Source organism: Odocoileus virginianus, unplaced genomic scaffold, assembly GCF_023699985.2.
Source record: "Odocoileus virginianus isolate 20LAN1187 ecotype Illinois unplaced genomic scaffold, Ovbor_1.2 Unplaced_Scaffold_12, whole genome shotgun sequence".
Taxonomy (NCBI): domain Eukaryota; kingdom Metazoa; phylum Chordata; class Mammalia; order Artiodactyla; family Cervidae; genus Odocoileus; species Odocoileus virginianus.
In genome coordinates this window covers 522,145-550,093 of record NW_027224274.1, presented here as the reverse complement: position 1 = coordinate 550,093, position 27,949 = coordinate 522,145, and the positions used below count along the sequence as shown (strand labels likewise).

General features: G+C 41.5%; 1 protein-coding gene across 4 annotated transcripts in view; it reads right to left on the bottom strand.

Moving 5' to 3' along the window:
- The window catches only part of ADCY10 (adenylate cyclase 10), an 84,540-nt gene extending 57,224 nt beyond the window's left edge, over positions 1-27,316 (bottom strand). The window contains exons 1-11 of one of the 4 annotated variants that reach the window (XM_070462747.1): positions 26,815-27,315; positions 19,156-19,363; positions 18,363-18,467; positions 16,467-16,505; positions 16,121-16,264; positions 13,438-13,643; positions 11,668-11,764; positions 7,400-7,488; positions 4,787-4,978; positions 2,281-2,399; positions 955-1,031 (exon numbers count right to left, since the gene is read on the bottom strand). In XM_070462747.1, coding sequence (XP_070318848.1) covers positions 955-1,031; positions 2,281-2,399; positions 4,787-4,978; positions 7,400-7,488; positions 11,668-11,764; positions 13,438-13,643; positions 16,121-16,264; positions 16,467-16,505; positions 18,363-18,467; positions 19,156-19,306 — 1,219 coding nt within the window. In that variant the 5' untranslated portion in view covers positions 19,307-19,363; positions 26,815-27,315. Of the gene's footprint in view, positions 1-954; positions 1,032-2,280; positions 2,400-4,786; positions 4,979-7,399; positions 7,489-11,667; positions 11,765-13,437; positions 13,644-16,120; positions 16,265-16,466; positions 16,506-18,362; positions 18,468-19,155; positions 19,364-25,684; positions 26,028-26,814 lie in introns of those variants that run through there. The other 3 variants (XM_070462748.1, XM_070462749.1, XM_070462750.1) reach the window with 3 other exon arrangements.
- Between the last annotated feature and the right edge of the window lie 633 nt (positions 27,317-27,949).

The following is a 27,949-nucleotide window of genomic DNA, read 5'->3' as shown; positions in this document are numbered from 1 at the left end:
AATTAGGTTTTAAATGTTGTACTTTGAGATAAACTTGAATACTCCTGATTAAGATACTCATTTTTTAAAGCCAGTTTGTTATGGGGAAATTTGACCATACAATAAAGCATGGTATCATGAGTCTATATATCTATTACCCGGGACCCCCAACCATTAACCATCCACTCTGCACCTTGTATTATTTTTGAAGAAAATCTCAGAGTTGTATTACTTCAGACATAACTGTTTCAGTATTTTATATATGTGCAGTATTTTAAATGTATTATTTCTGAGCATTTAAAACCCTAATAGGATTGAACAGGAAAGAGCAGTGAAATCTTGAGATAATACCTACTTACTTTTGAGATTAGTGCTATTTTTCAGTAATGCCAATATTCATAATTTTAAGAATCAGTCCTCATCTATCCCAGGAATTAAAAGGAGTAATCGTTTAATGTTAATAGGAAATTAACATAAAGGCCCATCATTCCCTGAGCTTATGGCCTCCCATGTGTGTGTATGCTTAGTCACTCAGTTGTGTCCAGCTCTTTTGTGACCCCATGAATTGTAACCTACCAGGCTCCTCTGTCCATGAGGATTCTCCAGGCAAGAATACTGGAGTGTGGCTGCCATGCCCTCCTCCAGGGGATCTTCCCAACCTAGGGATCGAACCCAGGTCTCCCACATTGCAGGCGGATTCTTTATCATCTGAGCCACCAGGCAAGCATGGCCTTCCACAGTTCCCGTCTAAAGACTGCATATTTATTATACTCAATCGTAGACCCAGAAATACACGTTTTGCAATCATTGCGCTATCCAGGGACCAACCGATAAGCTTTGGTTTCATCTGAAAGACTGTAAACCTTTGAGCACAAGGTCCACGCCCCGCTAATTTTTGTCCCGCCCCCCATCCAGTCCAGTAGCAAGGCACAGTGTTTGCTGAGAGAAAGCTGGACATAAGCTAGTTCAGCACACCTGTATACTCGTGCCTCACAGAGTGTCCAACGATTCCACAGAAGACAATCCCGCTGGTCACGCCAATGGAAACAGTGCTGGCTCCGGGGCGGGGAAGAGAAAGAGAGTTGTGGGGAAAGAGATAAAGACAGTGAACACAGAGATGGCAGGGAGGGTGGGGACACGGAGATGAATGGGGTGGGGGAGGGGTGGGAAAGAGTTTTCAAAAAAGAACACTCTTCCCTTTGTAGTTAGGTTAGGGCCATTGCGCATGGCCTGGAGGTATAAAGCAAGGGCAGTTTGAGACAGAGAGCTAAATTCTTAGAAGTGACAACTCAGTTCACTTTCCTGCTACTTTTAAGTATTCATCTGAGCTATTTTTCTGGAAAATAATCTCATCACCCCAATGGACTTTCAATGTAGAATGATTGTGGTTGTAAAAAAAAAAATTAACTATCTTTGTGATTGCTAGAAAGAACTAAGTCATTTTTTCAAAAGGAAATAACTGTGTAGCATCAAAAACTAACTTTTCTAATGCATGAAGATGGCTGCATATACAAATGACTAGAGGCTGAGAAGGTGGAATATTTAGGGCAAAGGGTGGTACCTGTCGGAGTAGACCAGGGTGGGCCACAAGTCAGGATTATTGGGGTACACAGGGGGAGCCTGAGGGCACTGGGCTCTTGGACAGCCAGGGTCAAAAATGTAAACATTTTCTTAATAATTTTACTCAGTGGATCATCTTGAGGCCAGATCAATATATAAATTTCCAATCCTAGTATTTACGTTGGTGGTGGTGTTTTAGTCACTAAATCATGTCCGACTCTTTGCAACCCCATGGACTGTAGCCTGCCAGGCTCCTCTGTCCATGGGATTCTTCAGGCAAGAATACTGGAGTGGGTTGCCATTTCCTTCTCCAGGGGATCTTCCCAATCCAGGAATCAAACCTGGGTCTCCTGCACTGCAGGCAGATTCTTTACCAACTGAGCTATGAGGAAGCCCTAGTACTTACTTTATCTCCTAGTTATTAAAAATCATCTCAGGTCTCCAACATAGTTTGGAATATGAACCTCTCCCAGGAAGTAAGCCAGAAGTATAGAGAGACAATCCAGTTAGACCCTCTCTGGTACATTTGAATTTGTTAGGAATATCCTTTCTCTACCTGGCCTTGAGCATCCCCCCATCTGATTGCATCAGGTCTGGGTTTGCTCACCCTATCTGTACACTCAGTAAATAATGAATGTAGACAGAAAGACACTCAGTCTCCCGCCTTCCCTGACCTTTGTCCTGTCTCCCCATATCCTACAACAGAGTCAGGAATCAGATGGAATCAGGGTCAACACTTACCGGATTTTGTGGACCTGAGAGCAGAAGTCAAATATATCCACAGCACTCTCCAAGGCATGAGTGACTTCATCAGGTGCCTTTTCCCCAGGAAAACCAAAGACACAGAGAAAAGAGCAGCCCTGTGAGGGAGAAAGGCAGCAAACACAACTGGTGGACTGTTAGTTTTAAACTGGACCATTTAGATGGCCCAGTGGAGCCTGGGTAGCAATTTTCACTCTCTGAAACAAAGTTCATCAAATATATACTTATTTCATTCTTAGTAAACATTATATAACTTCTCTTGCATCATCAACAGTAGGGTTAGAACCTGAGAGTGTACCCTCCTGTCTACTCTCTACTGTAGCCAAGGTCTTGGGTTGCAAAGTCCTAAGTTTAAGTCCAAAAAGTAGCACAGAGCAAAAGGCACCAGCTCTGAGATCAGAAAATATGTGTTCTCATGCCACTTCCCAAGTGTGGAAACTTGGACAAGTCAATTACACTTTATGAACTTCAGTTTATCAATCTAAATACAGGTATAACTTGGACTTGCTGAGGTTGGTTAGGTTACTGAAAAATTAGTGTGTTATATTTAGATATATACACACGCACCTCCTGAACTCTAAAGTTCTCTTCAGATATTGTTATTATTCATTTTTCTTAAGGATAAAGGCTTAAGCTGGGAGTGTTTTTTCTTGGCGAAAAGTTAACTCTTTCAAAGAGACAGTAAACTCTGAAGTGGGCATTTTTACGATTAGTCCCTTAAAAAATGACTTCAGATGCTATTTTCTGTAAGAAAATAGTGCATAGTGAATAAAAGTCAATGGGTTAAAAATTTGAGTCTATGTATGTTCTATCCTGATAAAATGCAAAAGAACAGTAGTAAAATGCCTCCGTTTCTTCAACCCTCTGCAAAAAGAATCTGACCAAGTACATGCTTAGTCACTAAGTCATGTCTGACTCTTTGCCTGCAGGCTCCTCTGTCCACAAGATTTTCCAGGCAAGAATACTAGAGTGAGCTGCCCTTTCCTCTTCTAGGGGAGTTTCCCAAGCTAGGGATCAAACCTGCGTCTCCTGTGTCTCGCGCTTTGGCAGGCACTCTTTAGCACTGGGCCGCCTGGGAAGCCCATCTGATTGAGAGTCGGATTCTCACTGGCACTAGGCTGTGTTGTGGCATTGGTGGGGCAAGGGGCTGGGGGGCCCTGAATCCAGGTCTGTGAAGAGATTAAAGGGCAGCCCCTTTGTAGGCACTGGTGGGTTTGCTTGGCTGGGAATTCTGCCTAGTGGCTTGGCAAGACCTCACACTGGCCGTGAGACTGGCAGCTCTCATCTGCTGAGTGCTGACTTGAACTAGGCATCACAACAGGTGCTTCACACACATATTTTTTTAAAACTTTCAACAATCACTTTAGGCAAATACTATCCTCATTTAAATAATGTCCCTATTTTTATGCAAAATAAATAGGTATAAACTAAGTCTCAGAGAAGTTCAATGACTTGCTAAGGACACACAGCTGGGAACTGGGGAGCCAGGAACTGTCTCTCCAGGAATTGTCTGGAGTATCTGCAAGACACTAAAAACTGTTCTCTTGGGTCTGTGCTCTTTTCTGATGATACTCATAAATGAATATGGAAGAAGTATCAGACTCCACTGGACTGGAGGGCTCCGTTGCCTCAGAACTCCCACAGAACAGAGTATTTTTCGTACAAAAACTATTTCTGCCTGGTTCTGTAACAACCTGAGAGAGTTTCTCGCCCCTGCAGCTCAGCCCTAGCTTTCCGTCACTGCCAATGCTCACTGTGTTTTTTAATCAGTGAGTGAATGAGTGTGGAGCAGTAATTAAGTGCTCCGCTCTTGCAATACAAAAACACCTGAGATGGTGAAATCAATTCTCATGAGCACTCCTATGATAATTTATCACATCATTTTTCTCTGAACAGATGAAGACCAGATTGAAAACATTGAGAGCTAAAGGTGACACCCCCACCCCATCTCAATTAAGGAGCTGAAAGGGGAGCTGGAAGTGCACGCATGGCAGGTGGGGATTACAGCTTCTAGGCTAGGATGGTTACTAGAAGACTGACCTTGAATCTCTGGGAGATTCATTATACCCTGGATTCCAGATGTATGTACATACAGTGAAAGCTAGTTGAATACAGTGGTTAAGAGCACAGACCAAGAAGGCACACTACCTGGGTCTGAAATCCAGTCCATCACTTAATCTTATTTTGTCTCTCTATCCTTAGCTTTACCTAAACATCCTCATCTGTAAAATAGGGACAATAACAACAATACCTACCACTTAGAGTAGGAATGTAAGAAAGAAGTAATATGTGTAAAAGTGTGGAGAACAATGCCTAGCACACATTGAGTGCCACATCCACCATGTAGGCTGTTATTATATTATAAATAAAGACTGATGGTTCTAGATTGAACGTGTCTATTCCTTCTCTTTCTCCCATATCCATGGACATAATGCTAATCTTAAATTATTGGTAGGTTTCCACATCTTTAGTGTGGGAAATTTACCTTGTCAAACATGAAGACTTTGTTGATTTGGCCTCGGAAGACCCTCAGGACAGAATTAATGTGCACGCAGGCATCCTGAATAGCTGAGCCTATGACTTCTGCTTTATCTTGGCCCTTAAACATCAGGTTCACAAACATAACTGTCACGGGGCGAAGCTCAGACAAATAACCCCGAAGCTGTTTGTCATCAATCTGTAATTTAGAGGGAAGCTTTCCTTAACATGTGTCCTTGGCAGTGGATCTTTCCTCCCAATATCATCACCACCACACCCAAAATTATCACTGGGAGGGAACTAGCCTTTTGAGATTCTCTAGGGAAACTGAAGTTATCAGAGTTGGGAGGTAGAACACAGCAGAGCCAGCCTAAAGTCAAAAAGATGGAAATGGAATGGACTATCAAAATGTCTTCCAATAGGAACTTACAAGCCTGCTCATTTTTGGCCAGCCACCACTCCCTTATTGCAACTGGTAGCTCCCTCAGCCAATATGAGCCCTCACAATAAAAGAACTGCTGTTTCTTTTGGCTCTCTAACAATTTAGGAATAAGAATATCCTGCTGTGTAATATTTTAATAGCAAGGTATTTTTCAGAATATTTCTATATTCCATCCTCCTTTATCCTCAAATGAAATAAAATTACATTATCCTCATTTTACTAATTAGATAACTGAGGGATGGAGAGATAAGAAAATTTTCCAAGTCATTTGGGAAAACAGTATCAAACAAAATCCAGATCCATGGACTTCTATTCATAGCACCCCCTTGCCTCTCTTTGGTGTTACATTTCATTCAGTTCCCATCTTCACTCTAAGTCTATCCAAACAGGCACAGGGAAGGGAAAGGTGAGTGTTTCCCAAATTATCCCTATCCCTACCTATTCATTAGCCCTGGATTTTGTTAAATTTAAGTACATAACAAAACAATGGGGGAGAAGCATTGCATTTTTTCTCCCCCAGACAACACAGAAGTGTCAGATTCTCCATTGACAATATGAAACACATCTGTATGATAAAGGAAATTGTGTACAGGGAATCTTGGAATCATGCTTCCTGTCTAGCTGAGGTTTCATGTACTTTTCATAAAAGATGATTTAATAATTTCTAACTAGGCAACATGATCATTTTCTTTGATTTTTCAAATGAATTAATATTAAATACATAATACTAAACATGGTAAAGAAATTAAATTATTCCATCAGGCCATGTATTCTGAATTTTGGTTTGAAAAATTCAAGCAGATCTGTGTTCGTTAGGTGCAGGGACAGACTTTGGTAAAGCTGTAAAGCATCTGTCTTTTGCCTCCTTTCGGCTTCCAAGCTGCTGTCGCTTAGCCCGTGTTTCTCACTCCTACTCAGAATTTTCACAGTGACTCACAGAACCTCTCTTGTATCCCTTTCCTGCAGACCTTGCTCTCAACCAGTAGCAGCTGAAGAAGCATAACATTATCTTAGAGGGAGGGAGGGGAAGAGTGAGATGGCTCTCTTGAGCCTCAAAAATCCAAGAATCCAACAATTGCAGGCACTAGAGGGAGTGTCTGGAAAATCCCATGGATGGAGGAGACTGGTGGGCTGCGGTCCATGGGGTCGCAAAGAGTCGGACATGACTGAGCAACTTCACTTTCACTTTCCACTTTCCTGCACTGGAGAAGGAAATGGCAGCCCACTCCACTATCCTTGCCTGGAGAATCTCAGGGACGGGGGAGCCTGACGGGCTGCCGTCTCTGGGGTCCGGACACGACTGAAGCGACTTAGCAGCAGCAGAGGGAGTGGTTCTCAGCTGAGTGAAAGGTACAGGGGGGCATTCTGACAGCTCTTCAACCCACACTGTGAAGGCAGCTGCCCACAGGTCAGGCTTGTATCACAGATATTTCCTCTAGGACATAACTGCATTTTGACAGGATTAAGAATTAAAATAGGCATTGTATTAGAGAGGCTGTATACAGCCTCTGAAAGAAATGTAGGGTTCAGAGAGAACAGGGTTCAAATCCTAGCTACATTTCTTACTTTATAATCTCAGGAAAGTTCATGGTATCATTCTGTCTCTGTTTTCTCATATATAATGGATAAATACATCTGCCAAGGATTGTGAAGAATAAATACATGAAAGAGTACAGTGTCTGGGGCATGGTGAGTGCTGAGAAATAGTTATAATTTGAACAGTTAATGCCTTTGAAAGAACCTAGATCTAAGCAAATGAAAAGGGAAAACTCTAAGGGCTAGAGGTACTTCTGAGAGTTCTAATTATCTGTATTAACTTTCAAAGCTTAAGATATAATTCAAGTGACAAGAGAAAAAGTATCATTCACTTGCTATGTGACATGTAGGAAGGACATGTGATGTTCTTTTTTGTGTGTGTGTGACATGTTCTTATACGCTTGGGACACTTTCAGTTTGCCCAGTTGTATGAGGCCTAGTTTACCCCTGTTGTCATAGTGTAATTATGAGTAATACCCGTTTTAATTCTTAAAAACATTCTGATTTGAACACGTGGAGAATGTCAGTCCCACCTCTTTCTACTTCAATGAAACATTTTACAAGCTACTGATTTTCTTGATCTTAGCAGCTGTCCAAGATCCCTGACACCCCAAAAGTCAGTGAATTAAATTATTAAAATACCTGCTTCAATATGCTTTCCATCACATACTTTTGTAGGGACAATTCCAGTTCAGGATCAGATTCTAGCATGCAAGCAAGTCTCAGGAGGTCTAAGAGGGCAGGAGAGGTAGGATCAGAAAGGGAAGCTTGGCTCTGCAATGTGGGAGACAGGTGCCTCCCAGTCCCCATTCCCTTGGGCAGTAGTCTTCACTGTTCAGTCAGAAAACTCTGGGCTACTTCGTGGCCAAATAGGGCCAAGGGAAAGCCAATGAGATGTTCTCAGAAGTTGAGGGTTTCCCAAAATTCAGTTGCATGTAGCTCAAAACCCTGTTCCAAATGTCATCACACTTCAGAACTTAAGGAGACTTTCACCTCCATATCAAAAGTATTGTCACAGGTGATGGGAATAAACAGATGACGGGATGATAATGGAGGACAATGATGACAGAATGCAGGGGATGATCGAGTTGAAAGAGCAGCATGAGTTAAGAGTCAGGAGACTGGCTTCTGATCCCAGGTTTGATACCAACTTGTTGTGTGACTCTGGACAAGTCACTTCACTGCCCTGGTTGACTCTTATTTCCTCATCCAGGAAAAAAGCACTAGGCTTTCATCATCTCTATGATTATTTTCACTATAATGGTTGATTGTTCCATACTCTATAAAATAGACTGTTAGGAGGTGGTAAGAATGAATTTGAAGAAATAAAAAAATAGTGGAAAGAAATTATGATAGGTTTTCAGCAGGGAATACAAGAATGATAATAATGTGAAAAAAGATGAAAAATAATGGTGGAGTCTGAAAAGGCTACAAATTGGGGAGCAAATGTTTGTATTGAATGTATTCAAAACAAAGTTATATTTTAAATGCTGTGCTAGGCACTGTGTGGGAATAAAAAGTTATTAGGAAATTGAGTTTTTCCTGGAAGCACTTAGGCACATTCAAGTATAATATGTATAGAAAAAGTTAAATACAAAAAAGACCAAATGGGCTAATAGATTATAAAGACCAGAGACACTCAGTGAAATCAGTGGTCTAGATAAACTGGTTTAATCAGAAAAGGGTTAAAAGGAGAACTAGGAATTTTACTGAATCTTGAATAACTTGTGGCTTTTTACTAGAAGGATGCACGCCCAGCAGATGTAGGTTAAAGTCAAGAATGAGCAGAGTATGTTAAGGAATTGGTAAAGACTAAGCTGGCCTGAGCCCCATGTGAGTAAGGGAGATTAATAAGAAATGATGCTGAGCAGACTGGAGAGAAGCAAAGAGCTCGGGAAGAGGGCAGGCACTGTAAAGGTCTAGACGATCATGGCGACAAAAGTTTGTTGTTCAGTTGCTCAGTCGTATCCGACTCTCTGCAACCCCATGGACTGCAGTACGCCAGGCTTCCCTGTCCTTCACCATCTCCTGCAGTTTGCTCAAACTCATGTCCATTGAGTTGGGGATGCCATCCAATCATCTCGTCCTCTGCCACCCCCTTCTCCAGCCATCAATCTTTCCCAGCATCAGGGTTTTCACATCAGGTGGCCAAAGTATTGGAGCTTCAGCATCAGTCCTTTCAATGATAGTCAGGGTTGATTTCCTTCACATTGACTGGTTTGATCTCCTTGCTATTCAAGGGACTCATGAAGTGAAGAGAAGTCGCTCAGTCGTGTCCGACTCTTTGCGATCCCATAGACTGTAGCCCACCAGACTCCTCAGTCCATGGGATTTTCCAGGCAAGAAAGGTACTGGAGTGGGTTGCCATTTCCTTCTCCAGGGGATCTTCCTGACCCAGGGTTCGAACCCAGGTCTCCCGCATTGTAGGCAGACACTTTACCATCCAAGCTACCAGGGAAGAGACAAATAATAAGGAATTTGGCCGGTCTTTGCTTCTGATGCCAGAGTAACTTCTAAATCTTTGGAATTTCCCAGATAATGAAACTGTCTCTGTTATTCATGGTGGGTCCTTTGGACCACACCTGAATTTATGCTAATGAGATGACTCAGGATAGGTGTCTATCTGCAAAGACCAAGCATGTGATAAGAGGGTTGGTGCTTTGAACCAGGTGTTAAGAGCCTAACCTTCATGACCTCTGAGGAGGGAAAAGGGGCTGAAGATTTAGTTCAATTATAAGCCCAATGGGGCTTCCCTGGTGGTTCAGATGGTAAAGAATCTGCCTGCAATGCAGGAGACCCAGGTTCAATCCCTGGGTCTGGAAGATCCCCTGGAGAAGGGAATGGCTACCCCATTCCAGTATTCTTGCCTGGAGAATTCCATGGACAGAGGAACCTGACAGGCAGTCCATGGGGTCGAAAAGAGACAGACAGGACTGAACATCTAACACTTTCACTTTTCACTATGAGGCCAGTTTTTCATAGTACATGCCTATTAAATAAACCATCAATAAAATATGCAAACCTCTGCTTCCCTGGCTGGTAAATACTTTGATGTTCAAGGAGCATGATGTGTCCTGACTATCAAGAAGCTTCATATTTGGGACTCTCCCAGACCTCATCCTATGTGTTCAGAGACCAATACAATACTGGTCCTCATTTGTATTCTTTACAATAAAACCATAATTATAAGCATAGTACTTTCCAGAGTTCTGTGAGTTATTATAGTGAATTATTGAACTTGAGAGCACTGAGAGAACCCTTGGATTTGTAGCCAGTTGGTCAGAAGTGCAGGTGACTTACTAATCTCAGAGCTTGTAGCTGGTGATAAGAGAAGTCTTATGGAAGACTCCATCTCTCTGTGCTGACTCCAGGTAGTTAGCACCAGAATTGCACTGTGGTATTGCTGAGCCCAAAATAAGTTACTGAAGGCATTATTAATATCTCAGAGATGGGATAAGGTACAGTTCAAGGATTATATCACTAGATTTTCTCCATCCTTGGAGCTTTTGGGTTCTTGGCCTTTCCTGGTCAATTTGCCTACAGTTCCCCTGAACACCCCTCTCATCCCATTACCTACTGCAGTTTTGTAAAATTACAGTCTAAATCTGTGATGTTCAAAATATTCAAGACCTACACAAAAATGGTGACAAAGAAGAATGATTCAAAGATGTTTCTGAAGTTTCTAGTCTGGATAAAGGAACCGTTTCAGGGAAAGATAAGTAGCATAGAATTGAGACATTGTTGAAATAAATTTCTAGGCCCAAGATAAGCTGCTCCCTATCCAGCATGCCTTATCAGCAAACCAAGACTTAGATTAATTTTTGTGTCCCAGTAAATGCTCCACTTAACCAGAAAAGCAGTAATAATAGTCAGCCAATCCCTAAATGCCTAGTCAACTCCCAGCCTTCTTACCCCAAACAAGACTGAATATATGACCCCAGCCAATCAGATACTTTCTGTTTGTCTCTTCCTTATTCTTTATTCTTTAGCCTTTCCTTGTTCTTTACTTTTTACTTCTTGCCTTCCACACCGTTTTGCAGGAGACTGTCTACTTGATGAGGTATTAAAGTTTGTTATCACCTAAATTGTCCTGCATTCCTCACACTAGTCCCAGCCCTGCCGGCAGTTATAGGGAAATCCAGCATAGATTAATGCCTCCACAAAACGTCAGTAGAGAAGACCAGACAGTCCAAGACAGATTCCTGGACTCATCAGCATTCAAGGAACAGAAGGGGAACTGAAAATGGGTAGTTTGAGGGGTAAAAGCAAAACTAGGAAATAATATTTTTGAACTCAAGGAATGAGGAGAAGATAAATACCTAGAAAAGAGAGTAATCTAAAGCCAATCACCTAGTTATGAGGCCTGAAGAGAGGTCAGCTGGTTTGGTAAGTTGATGGCTATTAACACCTTGACATAAGCGGTCCCAGGAGATGGGGGGAAAGTGGACAGAAGCTAGATGTCAGGGACTCAAGACTGACAAGTGGGTGAACACATGCTCTCCATCCCCACCTCAAGGTGCGTGTCATCCATGCTTATTGGGTGAATAATTAAAAGAGAGGACAGAAGAAGAGGTAGAGACACACAGATTACCCTTGAGAAGTCTGGTGCTGAATGTTAGAAGGGAAAAGTAGGATTCATAGATTTTCTTTGCCTTTTATCATGGAGAAGACTTGCAAAAGTTCAGAAGATGAGGGAAAGGCGTCCTTGTCAAGGGAGAAGCAGAGGGCCTAAGGAGGGTTTTACTTAGCATAGCTCTTGTGGGAACCGGGAAGGCGGTCCCCGTGGTACGCTGCTGGGACTGTGAACTGTACTGAAGACACCAATCATTTGTAATGGAGCCCTTGGCACTGGTATAAGACCCTACAGACCACTGGTAGAGGCAAGGCTCTTGAGTATAGAGGGTACTTACTTTTGTGGTCACCAGAAGGATAATAATCCATGAAAGCCATACACTTTGTGAAAAATTCATCAAAGTTAAAAGAAGGGGGTGGTTTTAAGAAATTAACCTAGATTGAAAATAAAAAGAGAAAGGGAGAAGTTTTTGGTTATTCTGAAGGTGGCCTGGTCCTTTGAATATAATTTCTCAACAGAAAGGGCAGGGTGTTGAATGTCCCAAACGTGATAATCAGACACTGGCATACTTAAACAGTGAAGAGCTTTAATTTGCATGTAATGACATTAAAAACATCTCTGATTACTGTTAAGATCTCAATCTTCAGTATATACACAGCAGGCCATTCCAGGGAACTAACCTGTATACTCTTCCACTCTTATAACTTTCTTCTTTTTTTCTTATTACTTTACAACATTTTAATTGAAATAATACTTGGTTAAACTGCATACCATTTCTTTCTTACAAGTGTAAAAGGACAAAGGGTGCTGATGCCCCAAAAGGTATTAGGAACATCACCAGTAATAAAATTCATATCAAGATCATGAACTCCAAGATATGATACATAAAGAATGGCACAACCTTATTTCTGTAATATTTTTGCCTCCAAAAATGGATAACCTTTAGTCCAATGATGAGAAGCTATCAGGCAAAACAAAATCGAGGAACATACACCAAAATAACTGATTAATACTCATGTTAAGTGTCAAGGTCATAAAAGACAAGGAAAAACTGTTTTACATGCACGAGACTAAGTTAAAAATAACAGTGCAGGGTGAGATCTTGGATAGGATCCTGGAAAACTCACTAAGGACATTAGTGGGAAAACAGGTGAAATCCAAATAATGCCTTTAATTAGTGAATAGTATACTCTACCAATGTCAGTTTTCAGGTTTTGACTATTGCACTCTGGTTATGAAGAATGTTAACATTTGTGGAAGCTGGCTAATGGATATATGGAAACACTCTATTGTTTCGGAACTTTTCTGTGAGTTTAAACTTAATTTAAAAATTAAAAACAAATTTTAAAGATATAAGTAATGATTGAAGAAGATCGGGGGAGCAGGGGCATTGCTATCAGCCAGCTAGGTCATGCAGTCATGATGTGTATTACTGGAAGAGTGAGTCGGGGAGGCTAGGAGGGGTGTAGACTGATGCATAGGGCATGGTGTGGGGTTCTCATCTTTGCCGGCACCTCCATGGATTCACCATCTTTTCTTTCCATCTGCCAAGCAGTCCTGTTCCTGGTTCAGTTAGCAGCAGAGCTCTCCTTCCTTTCTCAAATTGGCTATATCCCAGGGACAGTCTGCTTATAGTCCAGCTTCAACTTAACTACAGTGTTTTCTGCTAGGCAGGGCTCAGGGAAAATTCTTTTCCCTCCATAGTCTTTGCTGTCCCCACTCACCTCCAGTTATCTTCTGTGATCACTTGCCTTGACTTAGGAGTGTTGAGAACTTGAGGGCCAATGGCAGCCTCCAAAACTATTGTACAATGCTCTGCTCCCAGGGAATAGCCAGGAAATTTTTCATTAAACAAGTGCACTAGTCCCACCAAAGGCCTCCATACCCAAATTCCACATCCTTAGTTACCACAGAAAAGCTGACCACTTCCTCTTGAGCTCACCAGGCTTGGCTCCTCCCAGAGGAGATGGCCTGGGCTAACACTTTTTCATCTAACCCAGACTGACCCCATCCAAGTCTCCAGCTTCAAAGAACCAGTGGCTCTTCCGGCCGGAGGCCCCTGGCATGGACTGGCAGAACTTCCGGCAAGTAGCAGCATCACACCTACCTTAACTGCTCTCTGATCTGGAATCCTCTCAATTTCAATCATGCTCCTGTCGCAGAGCTGCCAGCAGTTTGGGGATAGAATGACGTCATTCACCTGTGCCATGTTCTGCGCGAGGCGCACGTCATCTACGGCCTGACCAATCACCAGAAAGTAGTTTCGAGTTTCATCTCCAAAGACCAACATGCTGATGTGGCCAGCAGCCAGTCCTGGCAGGAAGGCAAGCAAGGGTTTACGTGAGAAGTTCTGGCCTAGTCCCCAGCAGCATGGCTTCTTGGACAATCAGAGTCTTTTGCATCTCAGAGAAAAGTCTAGTCTCTAAAATTTTGCTTAGAAATCAGTGAATGTCTTTTCTGTGCCCAGGCTTTCCCAAATGCCTTTGCTCCAGAATCTAGAAAGTTAGCTACTTATTTTCACCATTTTGTGACATTTAGCTCCCTAGATAGCCCTGTTGCTACTGCTAAGTCACTTCAGTCGTGTCTGACTCTGTGCGACCCCAGAGACGGCAGCCCACCAGGCTCCCCCATCCCTGGGATTCTCCAGGCAAGAACACTGGAGTGGGTTGCCATTTCCTTCTCCAGTGCATGAAAGTGAAAAGTGAAAGTGAAGTCGCTCAGTCATGTCCAACTCTTAGCAACCCCATGGACTGCAGCCCACCAGGCTCCCCCGTCGCCTGGGATTCTCCAGGCAAGAACACTGGAGTGGGTTGCCATTTCCTTCTCCAGTGCATGAAAGTGAAAAGTGAAAGTGAAGTCGCTCAGTCGTGTCCGACTCTTAGCAACCCCATGGACTGTAGCCTACCAGGCTCCTCCATCCATGGGATTTTCCAGGCGAGAGTACTGGAGTGGGGTGCCATTGCCTTCTACACTAGATGGCCCTATCACTCCTCAGAGTTATTTTTTTTTTTTTTCAATTTATTTATACTTCAAACTATTTCTTATTTATACAGAGGACAATTTTAATGACTTCTGTTTGGGAAAGATTTGCATTTTATCAGAGATGAGGTTCTAGTTAAAAAGTAACACTTAGGGTGAAATTTCAGGCAACAGATAGACAAGAAAAGGTTGGAGAAATGAGCAGGTATTTTGACTGTCAAGTGTTCCATCCCAAGAATGTGTCTTCTAGTTGTTTTCAAGTTGAGAGCTGAAGATTTTGGTACCAAAAACAAAAGACAGAAAGTTTTAAAATATGACTTGTAAAAAATGTATGTGTAAATGAGCTGTGATACACAGTTCTTTTAAATTACCATAATTAACATAATCGAAGGTTGTTTTTTATCTTTGCTCTCTGATGTGCTAATTTGTAAAGACTGAATTCCCCTGACATATACATATACAGGGGGTTTGTTTTCCCTCTGAAGTGCATGGATGCTTAGGCTGGTTAAAAGATGCTGTTACCTCTTCTTTAATAGCCATTAAGTATGCACCTGAAGGGTCCCCATCAATTTTCAAGAATAATAATACACCAAAACTCTCTAGGTGGTAACTTGGAAAGAAATATTTAGTATTATAACAAATCTGATTTTTTTTTTAACAGAAGATTTAAAAATCTTGGAAACTTTAAAAAAAAAATTGGAAAATTTGAGTAACCTAAAGCATGGGTCCCCAACCTCTGGGATCTAATGCCTGATGATCTGAGGTGGAGCTGATATAATAATAATAGAAATAAAGTGTCACAATAAATGTAATGTGCTTGAATCATCCCAAAACCACCCCCCCCCCCAGTCCATGGAAAAATTGTCTTTCACAAAATCAGTCCCTGGTGCCAAAAATTTGGGGATTGCTGACGTAAGGAAAACTGAGAGCAGTTTTGGATAACCTCTGATCCATCTTCTTATCACCTCTGATATTCAAGAATTCTAAAGTTTACAGTTAGGTAGACATGAATACCAATAGCACCAGCTGTAACTCATCATTTACACCTATCAGAATTTCATTTTCCATCTGTGAAATAGATCCCACACTGCCTATACCTCAGGAGTGTGGTGAAGCAGAAATGACACTGTGTAATGTCTGCAATACAATATGGAAATACGGGTGATCGTTATTGTATGTGTGACTTTAAGAAGCCCTCTATTAAGTGGAGCTCTGTTGCAGGCTGACCTTTTAAGCTTTCCTTGCACATGATTCTTATGAAGTAGGGGAGGACTAGTCCTAATACATTGTTGAATCTATGTAATCACAAGCTGCTCCCTACTGTGCTTAATAATAAGCATTGCTGACAGCAGCAAGACCTAAAAATAATAGCAATAGTAATGATAAAGAGTATTTTGTGGAGTGGTTGTGCCAGGTACTATTCTAACCATTCAAATTGACTTTTTGTAAAAGTTATGAGGTGGATATTAGGGGTTCTCTTAACTGGTAAATGAGGAAAGCAAAGTTCACCTTCTGGTTAGTCAGAGTTCATGACCTGATGGTGGGCCTGAGTCATGATGTTCCACTGTTTTCTCTTTAGATGGGAGATTCCTCAGGAGTTAGGACCCATATTCAAACTGCTATAGCATCTCTTCTTTCTCAAAAGCTTACATATATGAGATATATATATATATTTAGGGCATACCACATGGCCTGCAGAGTCCTTAATTCCCAGATCAGGGATCAAACCTGTCCTCCCTACATTGGGAGTGCAGTGTCTTAACTACTGAACTGCCAAAAAGTGTCTTAACTACTGTACAACCAGAGCTTACCTATCTTGACTCGGATATCCAGGCCTTCTTCAGACTCCTGGGTCTCAAACAATCCATGAATCTCCAGGCTACATTTGATTACCACTGTGATGATGTTTTTCAGTTGCCTCCGCTCCACCTTCCACAGGGCTAGCAGTGCATCACCTGGAAAAGACAGACACACTGGGGGCTCCTAACCTGCCCTGGGGTTCCAGTCTGTTTTGTATGAAATCTGTACAGAAACTTATTCTTCAGACATTTCTCTACCCAGTCTGCTACCCACTGCTCTCTCTGAGATGTCTCCTTTGTCAGTATAGGAACCTTGGCACTCCTTTCTTACCCCTGCCGTCTCAGTAAGCCCCCATACCTGCAAATTTTAAGATGTCTCCTCCAAAAATCAACACTTCTGAGGGAAAAAAAGAAAATAAGTTGACATTAAACTCTGTTTTTTTTCATTCATTCTCTTAAATTATGTAAGTTTCATGTGTGCAGCATAACTTTGATTTCATAAAGCCAATAAAAAGAATCTACCCTTCAACAGTGGGGTAGAAATTAGGTCAAGAGAAGAGCAATTCAGAGATAGGTTTATACTAAAGATGTCTGCTCAGACAAGGCATTTAAACTCAAGGCTCAGACAAGAATGAGAACAGTGAATTGGATTATGCACCTGCTCTGTTTCTGTGAATGGAAAGAAGAAGTTAGGATTTCTTATGAGGCCTAAGGACAGCTACCCTACTCCTATGCTAATGAAATGCTCTTTACTGATCTGTATATGATGAGTCAGGGCTTGAGTGAGTGTGGGTGAGTGCATAGATGACAGGACTCCATAAGAACTGAAAAACAGAAAAAACCACAACTATGGTCAACTTGAATTTTATTACCAACTTGCATTTTATTTATTCAGGCTTTATGACATAAACTGACATTGCTCCTCTTATTTTTGCAGCATTGAAAATGTGCTAAGTGCAATGCAAAGAGGAACTAGAACTGTATATTTCTGCCTTTAATGAGGATTAAGTGTTGTCTGTTGTTGTTGTTGTTGTTCAGTCACCTCTTGTCCAACTCTTTGTGACCCCATGGACAGCAGCGCGCCAGGCCACCCTGTCCCTCACAGGGACACTGTGAGTTGTCTAGTGTTGTCTAGTGGGTGATATTAAGGTATTACTAGGAAACTCAGACCTTGATAATAGACTAGACCTAGGACTTACCTTAAAAGGATAAATCCTTTTCTTCATGAATAGTTCAAATTAATAATGCAAACAAGTTGGTAGGCAGAGGTTGAAAAGGAGACCAAACTTTTCAGTCATCAGTAAGTACTTCAGAATCCAATATTAGTACACAAATTACTGACAAATAGATTATAACATTCATCTATTCATACCATGAAATTAAAAGACGCTTGCTCCTTGGAAGAAAAGCTGATGACAAACCTAGATAGCATATTAAAAAGCAGAGACATCACTTTGCCAACAAAGGTTCATACAGTCAAAGCTATGGTTTTTCCAGTAGTCATGGTACAGATGTGAAAGTTGGACCATAAAGAAGGCTGAGTGCTGAAGAATTGATGCTTTTGAATTACGGTGCTGGAGAAGATTCTTCAAAGTCCCTTGGATAGCAAGGAGATCAAACTAGTCAGTCCTAAAGAAAATCAACCTTGAATATTCATTGGAAGGACTGATGCTGAAGCTGAAGCTCCAGTACTTTGGCCACCTGATGCAAAGAGTCAACTCATTGGAAAAGACCCTGATGCTGGGAAAGATTGAAGGCAAGAGGAGAAGCAGGTGACAGAAGATGAGACAGTTGGATGGCAAGACCAACTCAATGGACATGAGTTTGAGCAAACTTCTAGGAGATAGTGAAGGACAGGAAAGCCTGATGTGCTGCAGTCCATGAGGTCACAAAGAGTCAGACACAACTTAGTGACTGAACAACAACATTCATAACATATTCTCTTAATGACTGTGTTTGAGTTATACTGATGCTAGCTTTTTTGAGTTATTGAACGTAACTAAAAGTATTACTACTACACTTCTTTTCAAAGTAATCTCTAATTTAGTCTTGTAACTAATACAAAACTAATCCCTCAATCTGTGTTAGTGAGGTTTGATTACATTCCTTCACTTGTACTGCATTATATTTCAAAAAAGACTGGTTTCATACACATTTCATGGAGACAATGAAGAGTACTAAGCAACAGTACTCTCTCAGGTTGTAACCACCAAATACAGAAAACAATGAATATGCTTAAGTCAGAAACACTTACTCTCCGCTATTGCACTTATGTAGTGGTTGAGGATCTCCACCAACTGCTCAGCCCCTCGGTCCATGTACATGGCTGTGCTGAACTTCTCAGTCATTGCAGTAAAACCTGTAACAATTGTGCAGCTCGTTTCCTCGGGTGCTTGGAGGAAGCAAACAGTGTCAGGAGAAGAGGACCACACTTGCTAGCAATGGGCCTCAGCTTTTAAGAACTGGCAGTGTTGCTTTTAAATGATCTTTGTGGCAGGACAAGTGTCAGATATTGGGCCTCCTAACTATGTTTATTATCTTAGGGGTCAAGGAAAGGCACCAGATAACTCTTCCCTCCTAACTTCCCAACTCGAACAGGGCTGACTTCAGTTTTAACTGGGTATAGAGCTGCCATTTCATGGTAGTGAAAACACACAAAATTCAGTGACTTCTGAAGAGGTGGTAAGTTTCCTCTTAAGCTGTAAATAACATTGGAGAGATCATTTCCAGAGGTCAATTTTGCCTGGGATCGTGTAGGGCTTGGAGGCCGAGTCAGTGAAGTTGGGACAGGGACACTGGAGCCTGAAGTACCAGGCCCAGGACTTAGGCATCTTAAACATTTGCCCATCACTGGACATGCCAGGTAAAGGAAAATGAAAGGGAGCCAGGCCCACAGCCAGGCCCTCCCTCCTGCCTTCTCAGGGGCAGTATTTGTAATAATAGAACAAAAACTCTGAAACAGCACCCCTACTCTGCAGTCAAGCACTGTGTGTGATTTTGATGCAAACCTATTGTTCACCCACATTAAACATCCTTTTTGTGCTTGCCTGAAATATCAACAAACATCAAGACTCCGTCAAAATTATCCACAGAAGGTCTCTCTGGAGAGAAATCTCCATAGACAATGAGGTCCGGTAAATGAGCTGCTATTCTGACGATGGCCCGGTCCTGTGATTCAAGTTCTCTTCGAGTGTTCATGTTCAAGGCAAATATTCAGGATTGTATGATCACCACGAACAGTCCTGAATGGACCTTCTAGAAAACAAAGCTGAGATTGGAGGCAATCTGACTTATATTCATTCACTCACTTTCCTGTTTCTTTTCCCCCATTACTCTAGCCTGCAGAACGCTCATTTAAGTGGTTGATGTGGTAATGACTGAGCTGTTGACCATGCATTTGCATGAAAGGGTGAGGCCCTCAGGGTGCAAGTGCCGTGGCGGAGGGGCCAGTAGCACCAGTGCTTTGGTCCAGGCCCTTTTCCCTTCTCTCCTTGTGTTTCCTCTTTCCTTCCCCCTTCCCTTTGGTCTCTTATTTTTCCTTTCTCTTGTTTGAAAATTAAAAAAGGCATAAACATGAGTTTGTGTGTGTGAATATTTATAGAAAAGTGAAAGTCGCTCGGTCTTGTTCGGCTCTTTGTGACCCCATGAAATTCTCCAGGCCAGAATACTGGACTGGGTAGCCATGCATTTCCTTCTCCAGGGGATCTTCCCAACCCAGGGATCAAACCCAGGTCTCCCACACTGCAGGCAGATTCTTCACCAGCTGAGCCACAGGGAAGCCTGACTTATAGGAAGGTGAATAGCAAAGTGGAGGGTCATATATAAGCAAGAGATGAAGTATTTTAAGGTATAGGTGTAAGGAAATAGAGAAAAAGAATTAAAACGGCTGTGTGTATGTATGTATATAAGACTTTAAACTGTAAATGGAAGGAAACGTGGAAATTTTGATTTCTTATCTAGTTTGTTCCAAGACTAAGGCATTTCTTTGACTTCTGGGGCTAATGAAACGCTCACACCTGAATGTTGTGAAAATCATGCTGAACCACCCACCCTGAACAGAAATAGCATACCTAATATTTTCAGAGCAATTCAAGTTCCTGGAATAAATGATACAGATAATGAAGGAGTTTAAAAAAAAAAAAGGAGGCACTGATACTCACCAACATGAAGGAAGTTGTTAGTAATTTCAACCAGTTGTTAAGTCATGTGGAGGTACATAAGAGTATTAGAAAAACTGAGACAGCTTCAATGAAGCATTTTTTTTTAAATCAAGAAAAACACTAGTATATTAGCATATTTTACAAAAAAAAATCCTTGAAATGGACAGAAACCTTTAAAAATGGGTGCTAAATATTAGGTATTAGATAATCTTTAAAAGGAAAAACTTGGTAAATACAAATGTTAAGAAATGAACGAAAGGTAGGAGGAGCATATAACTAAGTTTTTGTTTTTTTTTTTAAAGGAGTATCACTGAAACACAGCATATGCTAGTAACAGTCAATAGATAATAAATACATCAAATAAATATTTTCAGATAGTAAATTTGATAAGTGCTATATGAACTTACAAGAAGGCTATGAGAATGACTAGAATGAGCTGAGACTTAGGAAAATGCTGAAGTTAAGAAAACCTAGAGGGGCTTTTAGGTTTTATTGACAGCAAGGTAATTAATAAAGGAAGAATAAGGACAAAGCTTAACTATGATGTACTACACGACACTTCTTTTGTTTCTGTCTTCTCCATTATGGATAAGTGAAAATATAATAAATATTGACAAGAAAGAATTGAAGTCCAAGATAAGAAAACAGTGTTAAAGTACCTAGTCATTTAAATTCAAGCAGCCATCCCCAGGGCTTCCCTGGTGTCTCAGCTGTAAAGAATCTGCCTGCAATGTAGGAGACTCAGGTTCAATCCCTGGGTTAGGAAGATCCCCCCAGAGAAGGAAATGGCAACCCACTCCAGTATTCTTACCTGGGAAATCCCATGGACAGAGGAGCCTGGCAGACTGCAGTCCATGGGGTCACAAGAGTTGGACACGACTTAGTGACTAAACCGCCATCGCAGCCATCCCCAGATAACCCATATCCACTGAAATACATGGAAAGAATTGACAGATGGAATGTCAGTAATCTCAAAAAATAATGGAAAGGCCTTCTGTGGCGGCTCACCCAGGGCTTCACTGATGGCTCAAAGGTAAAGAATCCACCTGCCAATGCAGGAGACACGGGTTCGATCCCTAGGCTGGAAGGATCCACATGCTGAGGAGCAACTAAGCCTGTATGTTAGAGCTACAATTACTGAGCCAGTGCTCCGGTGCCCAGGGGCTGCACTGCTGAGCCCACAAGCCACAGATCCTGAAGACTGCAAGCCCTAGAGGCTGCGCAACAAGAGAAGCCCCCGCAATGAGAAGCCTGCCCGCTACAGCTAAAGAGGAGCCCTCGTTTGCTGCAACTCGGGAAAAGCCCATGCAGCGACAGGGACGCAGAATAGCCAAAAATTAAAAAATAAAATAAAATAATTAAAAAAAAAAAAAAGGAGAATGTGAGAAAGGCTGGAAAGTTAGAGGCTGGTACATTTTCTTCTGAATTTCGAAAGATGAGCCTACATGTGGGTTCCAGAAAACACAGTCTGGTAAATGTGGTGTATCAGTTAATATAAGCTAGTTTTGCTTCATCAGTGGAAAACTCCAAAATCTCAGTGGCTGGAAATAACAATGGCTTACTTCTTACTCATGCCACGTATCTACTGTGGGCTTCCCAGGTGGCTTAGTGGTAAAGAATTTGCCTGCAATGCAGGGGACAAGGGTTCAATCCCTGGGTGGGGAAGATTCCCTGGAGAAGGAAATGGAAACCTACTCCAGTATTCTTGCCTGGAAATCCTATGGACAGAGGAGCCTGGTGGGCTACAGTCCAAGGGGTCGCAAAGAGTCGGACATGACTGGGTGACTAAACCACCAGCCCATGTCCATTATAGGTAGGCTGAGGCCCTACTCTGTTGTTGCCTTCATTCTGGGACCCAGGCTGGGACCTTTCAGTTTCCCAGACACAGTAGTGAGAGTATTCCACTGTAGATTCCTTCTTAAAGTGTCCTCCCAGAAGTAACTTATGTCACTTCCGCTGGCGTGACACTGGTTGGCCAAAGCGGGAGAGTGCGATCCTACCATGTCTGCGGTGGGGGAGCTCTGGGATATCTGTGAGTCGCCATATTCAGTAATAGGGCTTCCCTGGTGACTTGGCGGTAAAGAATTTGCCTGCAACGCAGGGGTCGCAGGAGACTCGGGTTCTATGCCTGGGTCAGGAAGATCCATGCAGGAGGAAATGGCAATCCACTCAAGTATTCTTGCCAGAAAAATCCCACGGACAGAGGAGGCTGTCAGGCTACAGTCCAAAGGGCTGCAAGGAGTTGTACACAGCTGAGCACAGAGCATGCTGAATAATACAGGAGCACTTGTATCAGTAAGAGGTGATGAAAAGGAATTAAAATGGATTCACAGCTGAGAACACTGGCCTTATCTCCTTTTTTTGATTTATTAAACTTTTAAATCAAGAGAATGCTGTCTACAAAGCATATGTTGAATTTAACAAGGCATTTGGCCAAGTTTCTCACATCTTTGTGGGTAACATACTAAATTATAGGAGAGATGAAAATGTCCCTAGCTGGTTAACAGTTAGACTTAAAGGATATTGATCTGTGTTCTAGTCTCCACTCTGAGGGATCCTCCGCAAGTGTGTTAGAGGACTCAGATAAAGACACAGTTGGAAGGAAAGCTGATATATTGAATGATAGAATCTTAAAATATCTTTCAGTCAAAATGTTTGACTGAAATAACAATGAAATTTCAGAAGAATGAATGCAAATAAGTACTGTGCTTAAAATTTTAACAATATAAAACCCATAAGCATGTAGTGTAAAAGACTAGATTTACTGCAAATTCAATGCTGTCTTTTAAAAAACTTATTGAAGTATATAACATATGTGCAGAAAAGGCAAAATTTCTAAGTGGTTAGCTTGATGAATTATAAAGTGAACCAATCCATGTTCTCTATTCATATCAAGAAAGAACATGGGGACTTCCCTGGTGGTCCAGTGGTTAAGAATCTGCCTGCCAAAACAGGGGACATGGGTTTGATCCCTGGTCCAGGAAGATATCACATGCTCTGGGGCAACTAAGCCAATGCACCCACAACTACTGAGTCTGAGCTCTAGGCCCCGTGAGCTGCAGCTACCGAGCCTGTGTGCCCTAGAGACCATGCTCTACCATGAAAGAAGCCACAGCAATGAGAAGCCCGTGCACCACAACTAGAGAAAGTCCACATGCAGTTAATGAAGACCAAGTACAGTCAAAAATTAACCAGTTAAAAAAAGTACAGCACTTATTATATGCTTTGTTAAAAAAAAAAAAAAAAGAACTGGCACTACAGAAGCCAGTTTCATACTATCTCCCATTTACTACCCCCACACCTCCCCAAAGTTAGTCTATCTCGTGATTTGTAATATCATAGATAACTTTTACCTTATTTGTAACTTTGTGTAAATGGAATAATATTATATATACTTTCTTATCTTTTCTCAAAGGGTTGCGATGTTTATCCATGTTGTTGTGTGTATATTAGTATTCATTTATTTTCAGTGCTGTATGGTATCATTTGACTATACACAAATTATTTATCCCTTCTACTATTGACCTATGGGTTGTTTTTCCCATTTTCAGGCTATTAGGAATAATGCTGCCAAGAGCATTCTTTTTTTAAAAAAGAATTTATTTATTGTTGTTTTTGCCACATGGCATTTGGGATTAGTTCCTCTACCAGGGATTGAACCCATGACCCCTGCATTGGAAGCTGGGAATCTTAATTACTGGACAGCAAGGGAAGTGCTTAAGAGCATTCCTGTGCATGTGTTGTGGAGAACACATATATGCATTTCACTTGGGCATATACCTAAGAGTGGAATTGCTGAGTCAATTTACATCCCCCAAGCAGAATGTCAGAGTTCTGTATCCCAGCTAACATTTACTACTGTCAGTCTTTTAAAATTTTGGACTTCTTGGTAGATGAGTGGTGATATTTGTGGTTTTGTTTCCCTGGAGGTACTAGAGAAATTAAGCATGGCCATCTTGGATGCCATGCAGATCTTAAGGTAGTAAGCAGTGTTCAAATCTGATTCAGAGTATTGGGTTTAGTTCTACTCACTTCATTTGAAGTTCATGGACCATGAAATTTGAGGAAGGATGGGAGACATTAGAAACATTGTCAGGAGATGACACTTGGGTAAAAATGGTTATTGCCTTTGGATGTTTAAACTGAACTGTGAAAGGTGTGGAGAAACCAGGAGACGTATGTGCAAAGTCTAAGTAGACCCCTGAATTTAACAGAAGAATTCCCCTACTTTCTCCCTCAGGTAGAGACTGGATTTGGTTAAACAAGAAGGAGGTGCGTGAGGGGGTTGAAGAGGGAAAGTAAAGCTGGTGTTCTTTTTCCTCAGTGGAGGGAGCTAGCTTATCAAAGAATAGGTAAAATAAGGCATGTGATTTCTGTAGGAGGGGCGCTCTGAAGAGACTTCCGCAGAGGTGCTGAGCAGTCGGGACCGGCGTGGGGACTGAGGAGCACTGAGCGGGGCGTAGCTCTTTTCTTCCCTCTCCCACCCCGTTCACTGACTAGCTCAGCTCGCTCTCTCTGGCTGTCACTTGTAAGGATGTCAGTTTTAGTAAGTAACAATATAGGACATCCAGTTAAATTTGCATTTTAAAGAAACAGTGAATAATTTTTTTAGTATAAATATATCTCAGATTGCTTGCTACTACCAGCCTCTTCAGTCTTGGCAATACCACACCCTCTTCACATGTACAGTTAAGACTGTTTTGCTTTATTTATTTATTTATTTATTTATTTATTTTTTAAATTTTTATTAGTTGGATGCGCTTTAAACTCTAAAACTAAAATGGGTTAGATTTATTTTTTGCTTTGAAAGGATCAAGTAGGATCGATGGCTATCGATTCCTGGGAGGCATATTTAACATTGTACCTGGTTAGTCTTAGGATTGGAGCATTGGAGTGAGAGACTGTATGTCTGCAAGGTTGTATAGGTGATTCCTGTCTTTAGTGGAAAGATGAATTACATATATATTTTTTTAATTGTAGTATTTACAATGTTCCAGATGTGTATTATTTTTAAAAGGTTATTTGAAGATTTGGACAGATTTTTTTAAGTTTATGATTATCAGGTAAGGAAAGTAGGGGCATTTGGAGATTAAGATGACAAATATAGAAGGGAAACTAGAATAACAAAATTATCTGTTAATGGATTGAAGAGGCAAAGACATGTAAAATGAATACCTGAGCTTTTCTGTTTTAGAAGACTAACTTTTTCTGCTTTAAGTTCTGCAACATCAGAAAATGATTACTGTTACGGCATTTTTTTTTTTTTCCAGCCACGCCACATGGCCTCTGAGATCTTAGTTCCCTGCCCAAGGATTGAACCCATGCCCCCTGAAGTGAAAGCATGGAGTTTTAACAATTGGACCACCAGGGAAGTCCCTATTAAGGCCTTTTATATGAGGTGTTTTACATAGGTTACCTCATTTAATCCTCAAAACTGCGCTGTGAAGTAGGCTTCATCCCCATTTTATAAATATAGAAACAGCAGTCCAGATGAATTTGCCTTAGGTCACACAGCTGGAAAGCAAGCCCAAGTCTGTGGAATTTCAAAGTGCCTATTCTTCCTAGTATACCGTGGTACATCCCATTTTATGACACTTTGGGGATGTTACAACCTAGAGAAAATATTTAACTTTAGAGCACTTTCAATGCCTAGTGATGTACCGTCGTCAATTATTTGGCCAGTTAAATTAAGAATAGAGCTTGAGCAGAGTGTGGCCACTGAGAAAACACGAAAGCATCTAGGATTGAGGATATCTGACAGAGTGAAAGAGCAAGGCCTCGATGACATACCAAGACAGAGTTTCCTGAGTGAAGAAGTGTGTCCAATTTTAATTTGCTTAAAGAAAAGTCAGCAATACCCTCAAAGGAAAATGAAACTAAAGATCAATTACACTCATTATTGCTTTTCTAAATATCTATTCTAGGAATTTCTAATAGATTTCAGTTTCCATCCCATTTTTCATCAATATGTAAAATCAGGTTTTACAAGAATCCGAAGGAGATACTCTGAACATCAAGGGATAATGTTATCTGCCAAGAAAGCTTGCCAGACCACTCTTTTCAAGGTAATTTTTCCTCTAAGCTATGAGGACATTTAGTGTCTATAAATTTAAGTGCCTTATTATCTATTTTTAAAATCCTTGGTTATCTTTTGATCTGTTTATGTCTTCTCTGAATTGAAGCTTCTCTGTTTTAGAGATCACATTCTGTGTATGTGTGTTTCTTCCACGCATCTTTCTAGAGCCCCTTCACATGGTAGGCATTTGCTATTTGATGACTGATAAAGGTATCACATGAGAAGTTGCAGGAGAGAGGTAAATAGATAGTAATCTAGAAAAATAGAACATCTAGGATAACTAGGATGAGGTAACACAGAAACGTTCAAACTTCTAATCTCACTTAAAGGATTGACACAGATATATAAAGGTGAACTTCCATTCCCAGCCCAAGGCTTCCCCACTTTCCTCAAGTTCCCAAACCTGCCTCCCCAAGGGGGAGCCCTCATCTTCGCTCTGCACCACTGTTTCTACTCCTACAGTCACATACCTCTTCTCTCCCCGAGGTTGAGGAAAATCAGGGCCTAGATGAGGGCCTAGATCTTTCAGGATCTAGTCAGGAGTGCAAAAGACAGGAAAAGAGCCTGGATGACATTATTCAGAAGACAGCAGAAGTGCCATGTCTGTCTAAAGCTGACCCATAAAATGACAGTTTTCTCTAAAAGCCGTTCTCCTGGCCACACCCTCATCAGTAGCTCATTGTTTCACAGGCAGGGACTGTGCTTCTGATTGGCTGGCACTGCCATCCCCTCCCCCCACCAGCCCCAGTGGCCCATGGCTCACAGAAGGATGGTTTCAGGGTCCCTAGATGGAGATTGGGGGCAAGGTTCAGAGAGACTGATATGACCCCAAAGTAGTCCTGACTGTGTGGAAGGTGGTTGAACTTGGGCAATAGTTGGCAGGTGATTATAAAGACAAGTTTCTCCTGAGTAAACACCCATTTATGGTTAACAATAATTGTGACTTCTATCAGAACTATGAAATTTACACTACAATACTTATCTTCAGAGAATTTTGTGAAGTAAATTTTTGACTTGTCTTTTCTGACTGGTCAAGTCCATCATTCAGCTCATTTAAGTCAACCAGTTGTATCTGACTCCTTGCAACCCCATCCACGGCAGTATGCCAGGCTTCCCGGTCCATCACCAACTTGCAGAGCTTACTCAAACTCATGTCCATAGAGCTGGTGATGTCATCCAACCATCTCATCCTCTGTTGTCCTCTTCTCCTCCTGCCTTCAATCTTTCCCAGCATCAGGGTCTTTTCCAGTGAGTCAGTTCTTTGCATTAGGTGGCCAGAGTATTGAAGTTTCAGCTTCAGCATTAGTCCTTCCAATCAATCTTCAGGATTGATTTCCTTTAGGACTGACTGGTTGGATCTCTTTGCAGGCCAAGGGACTCTCAAGAGTCCAACACCACAGTTCAAAAGCATCAGTTCTTTGGTGCTCAACTTTCCTTACAGTCCAACTCTCACATCCATACACGACTACTGGAAAAACCATGGTTTTGACTAGATGGACCTTTGTTGGCGAAGTAATGTCTCTGCTTTTTAATATGCTGTCTAGGTTGCTCATAGCTTTACTTCTAAGGAGTAATTTCATGGCTGCAGTCACCATCTGCAGTGAT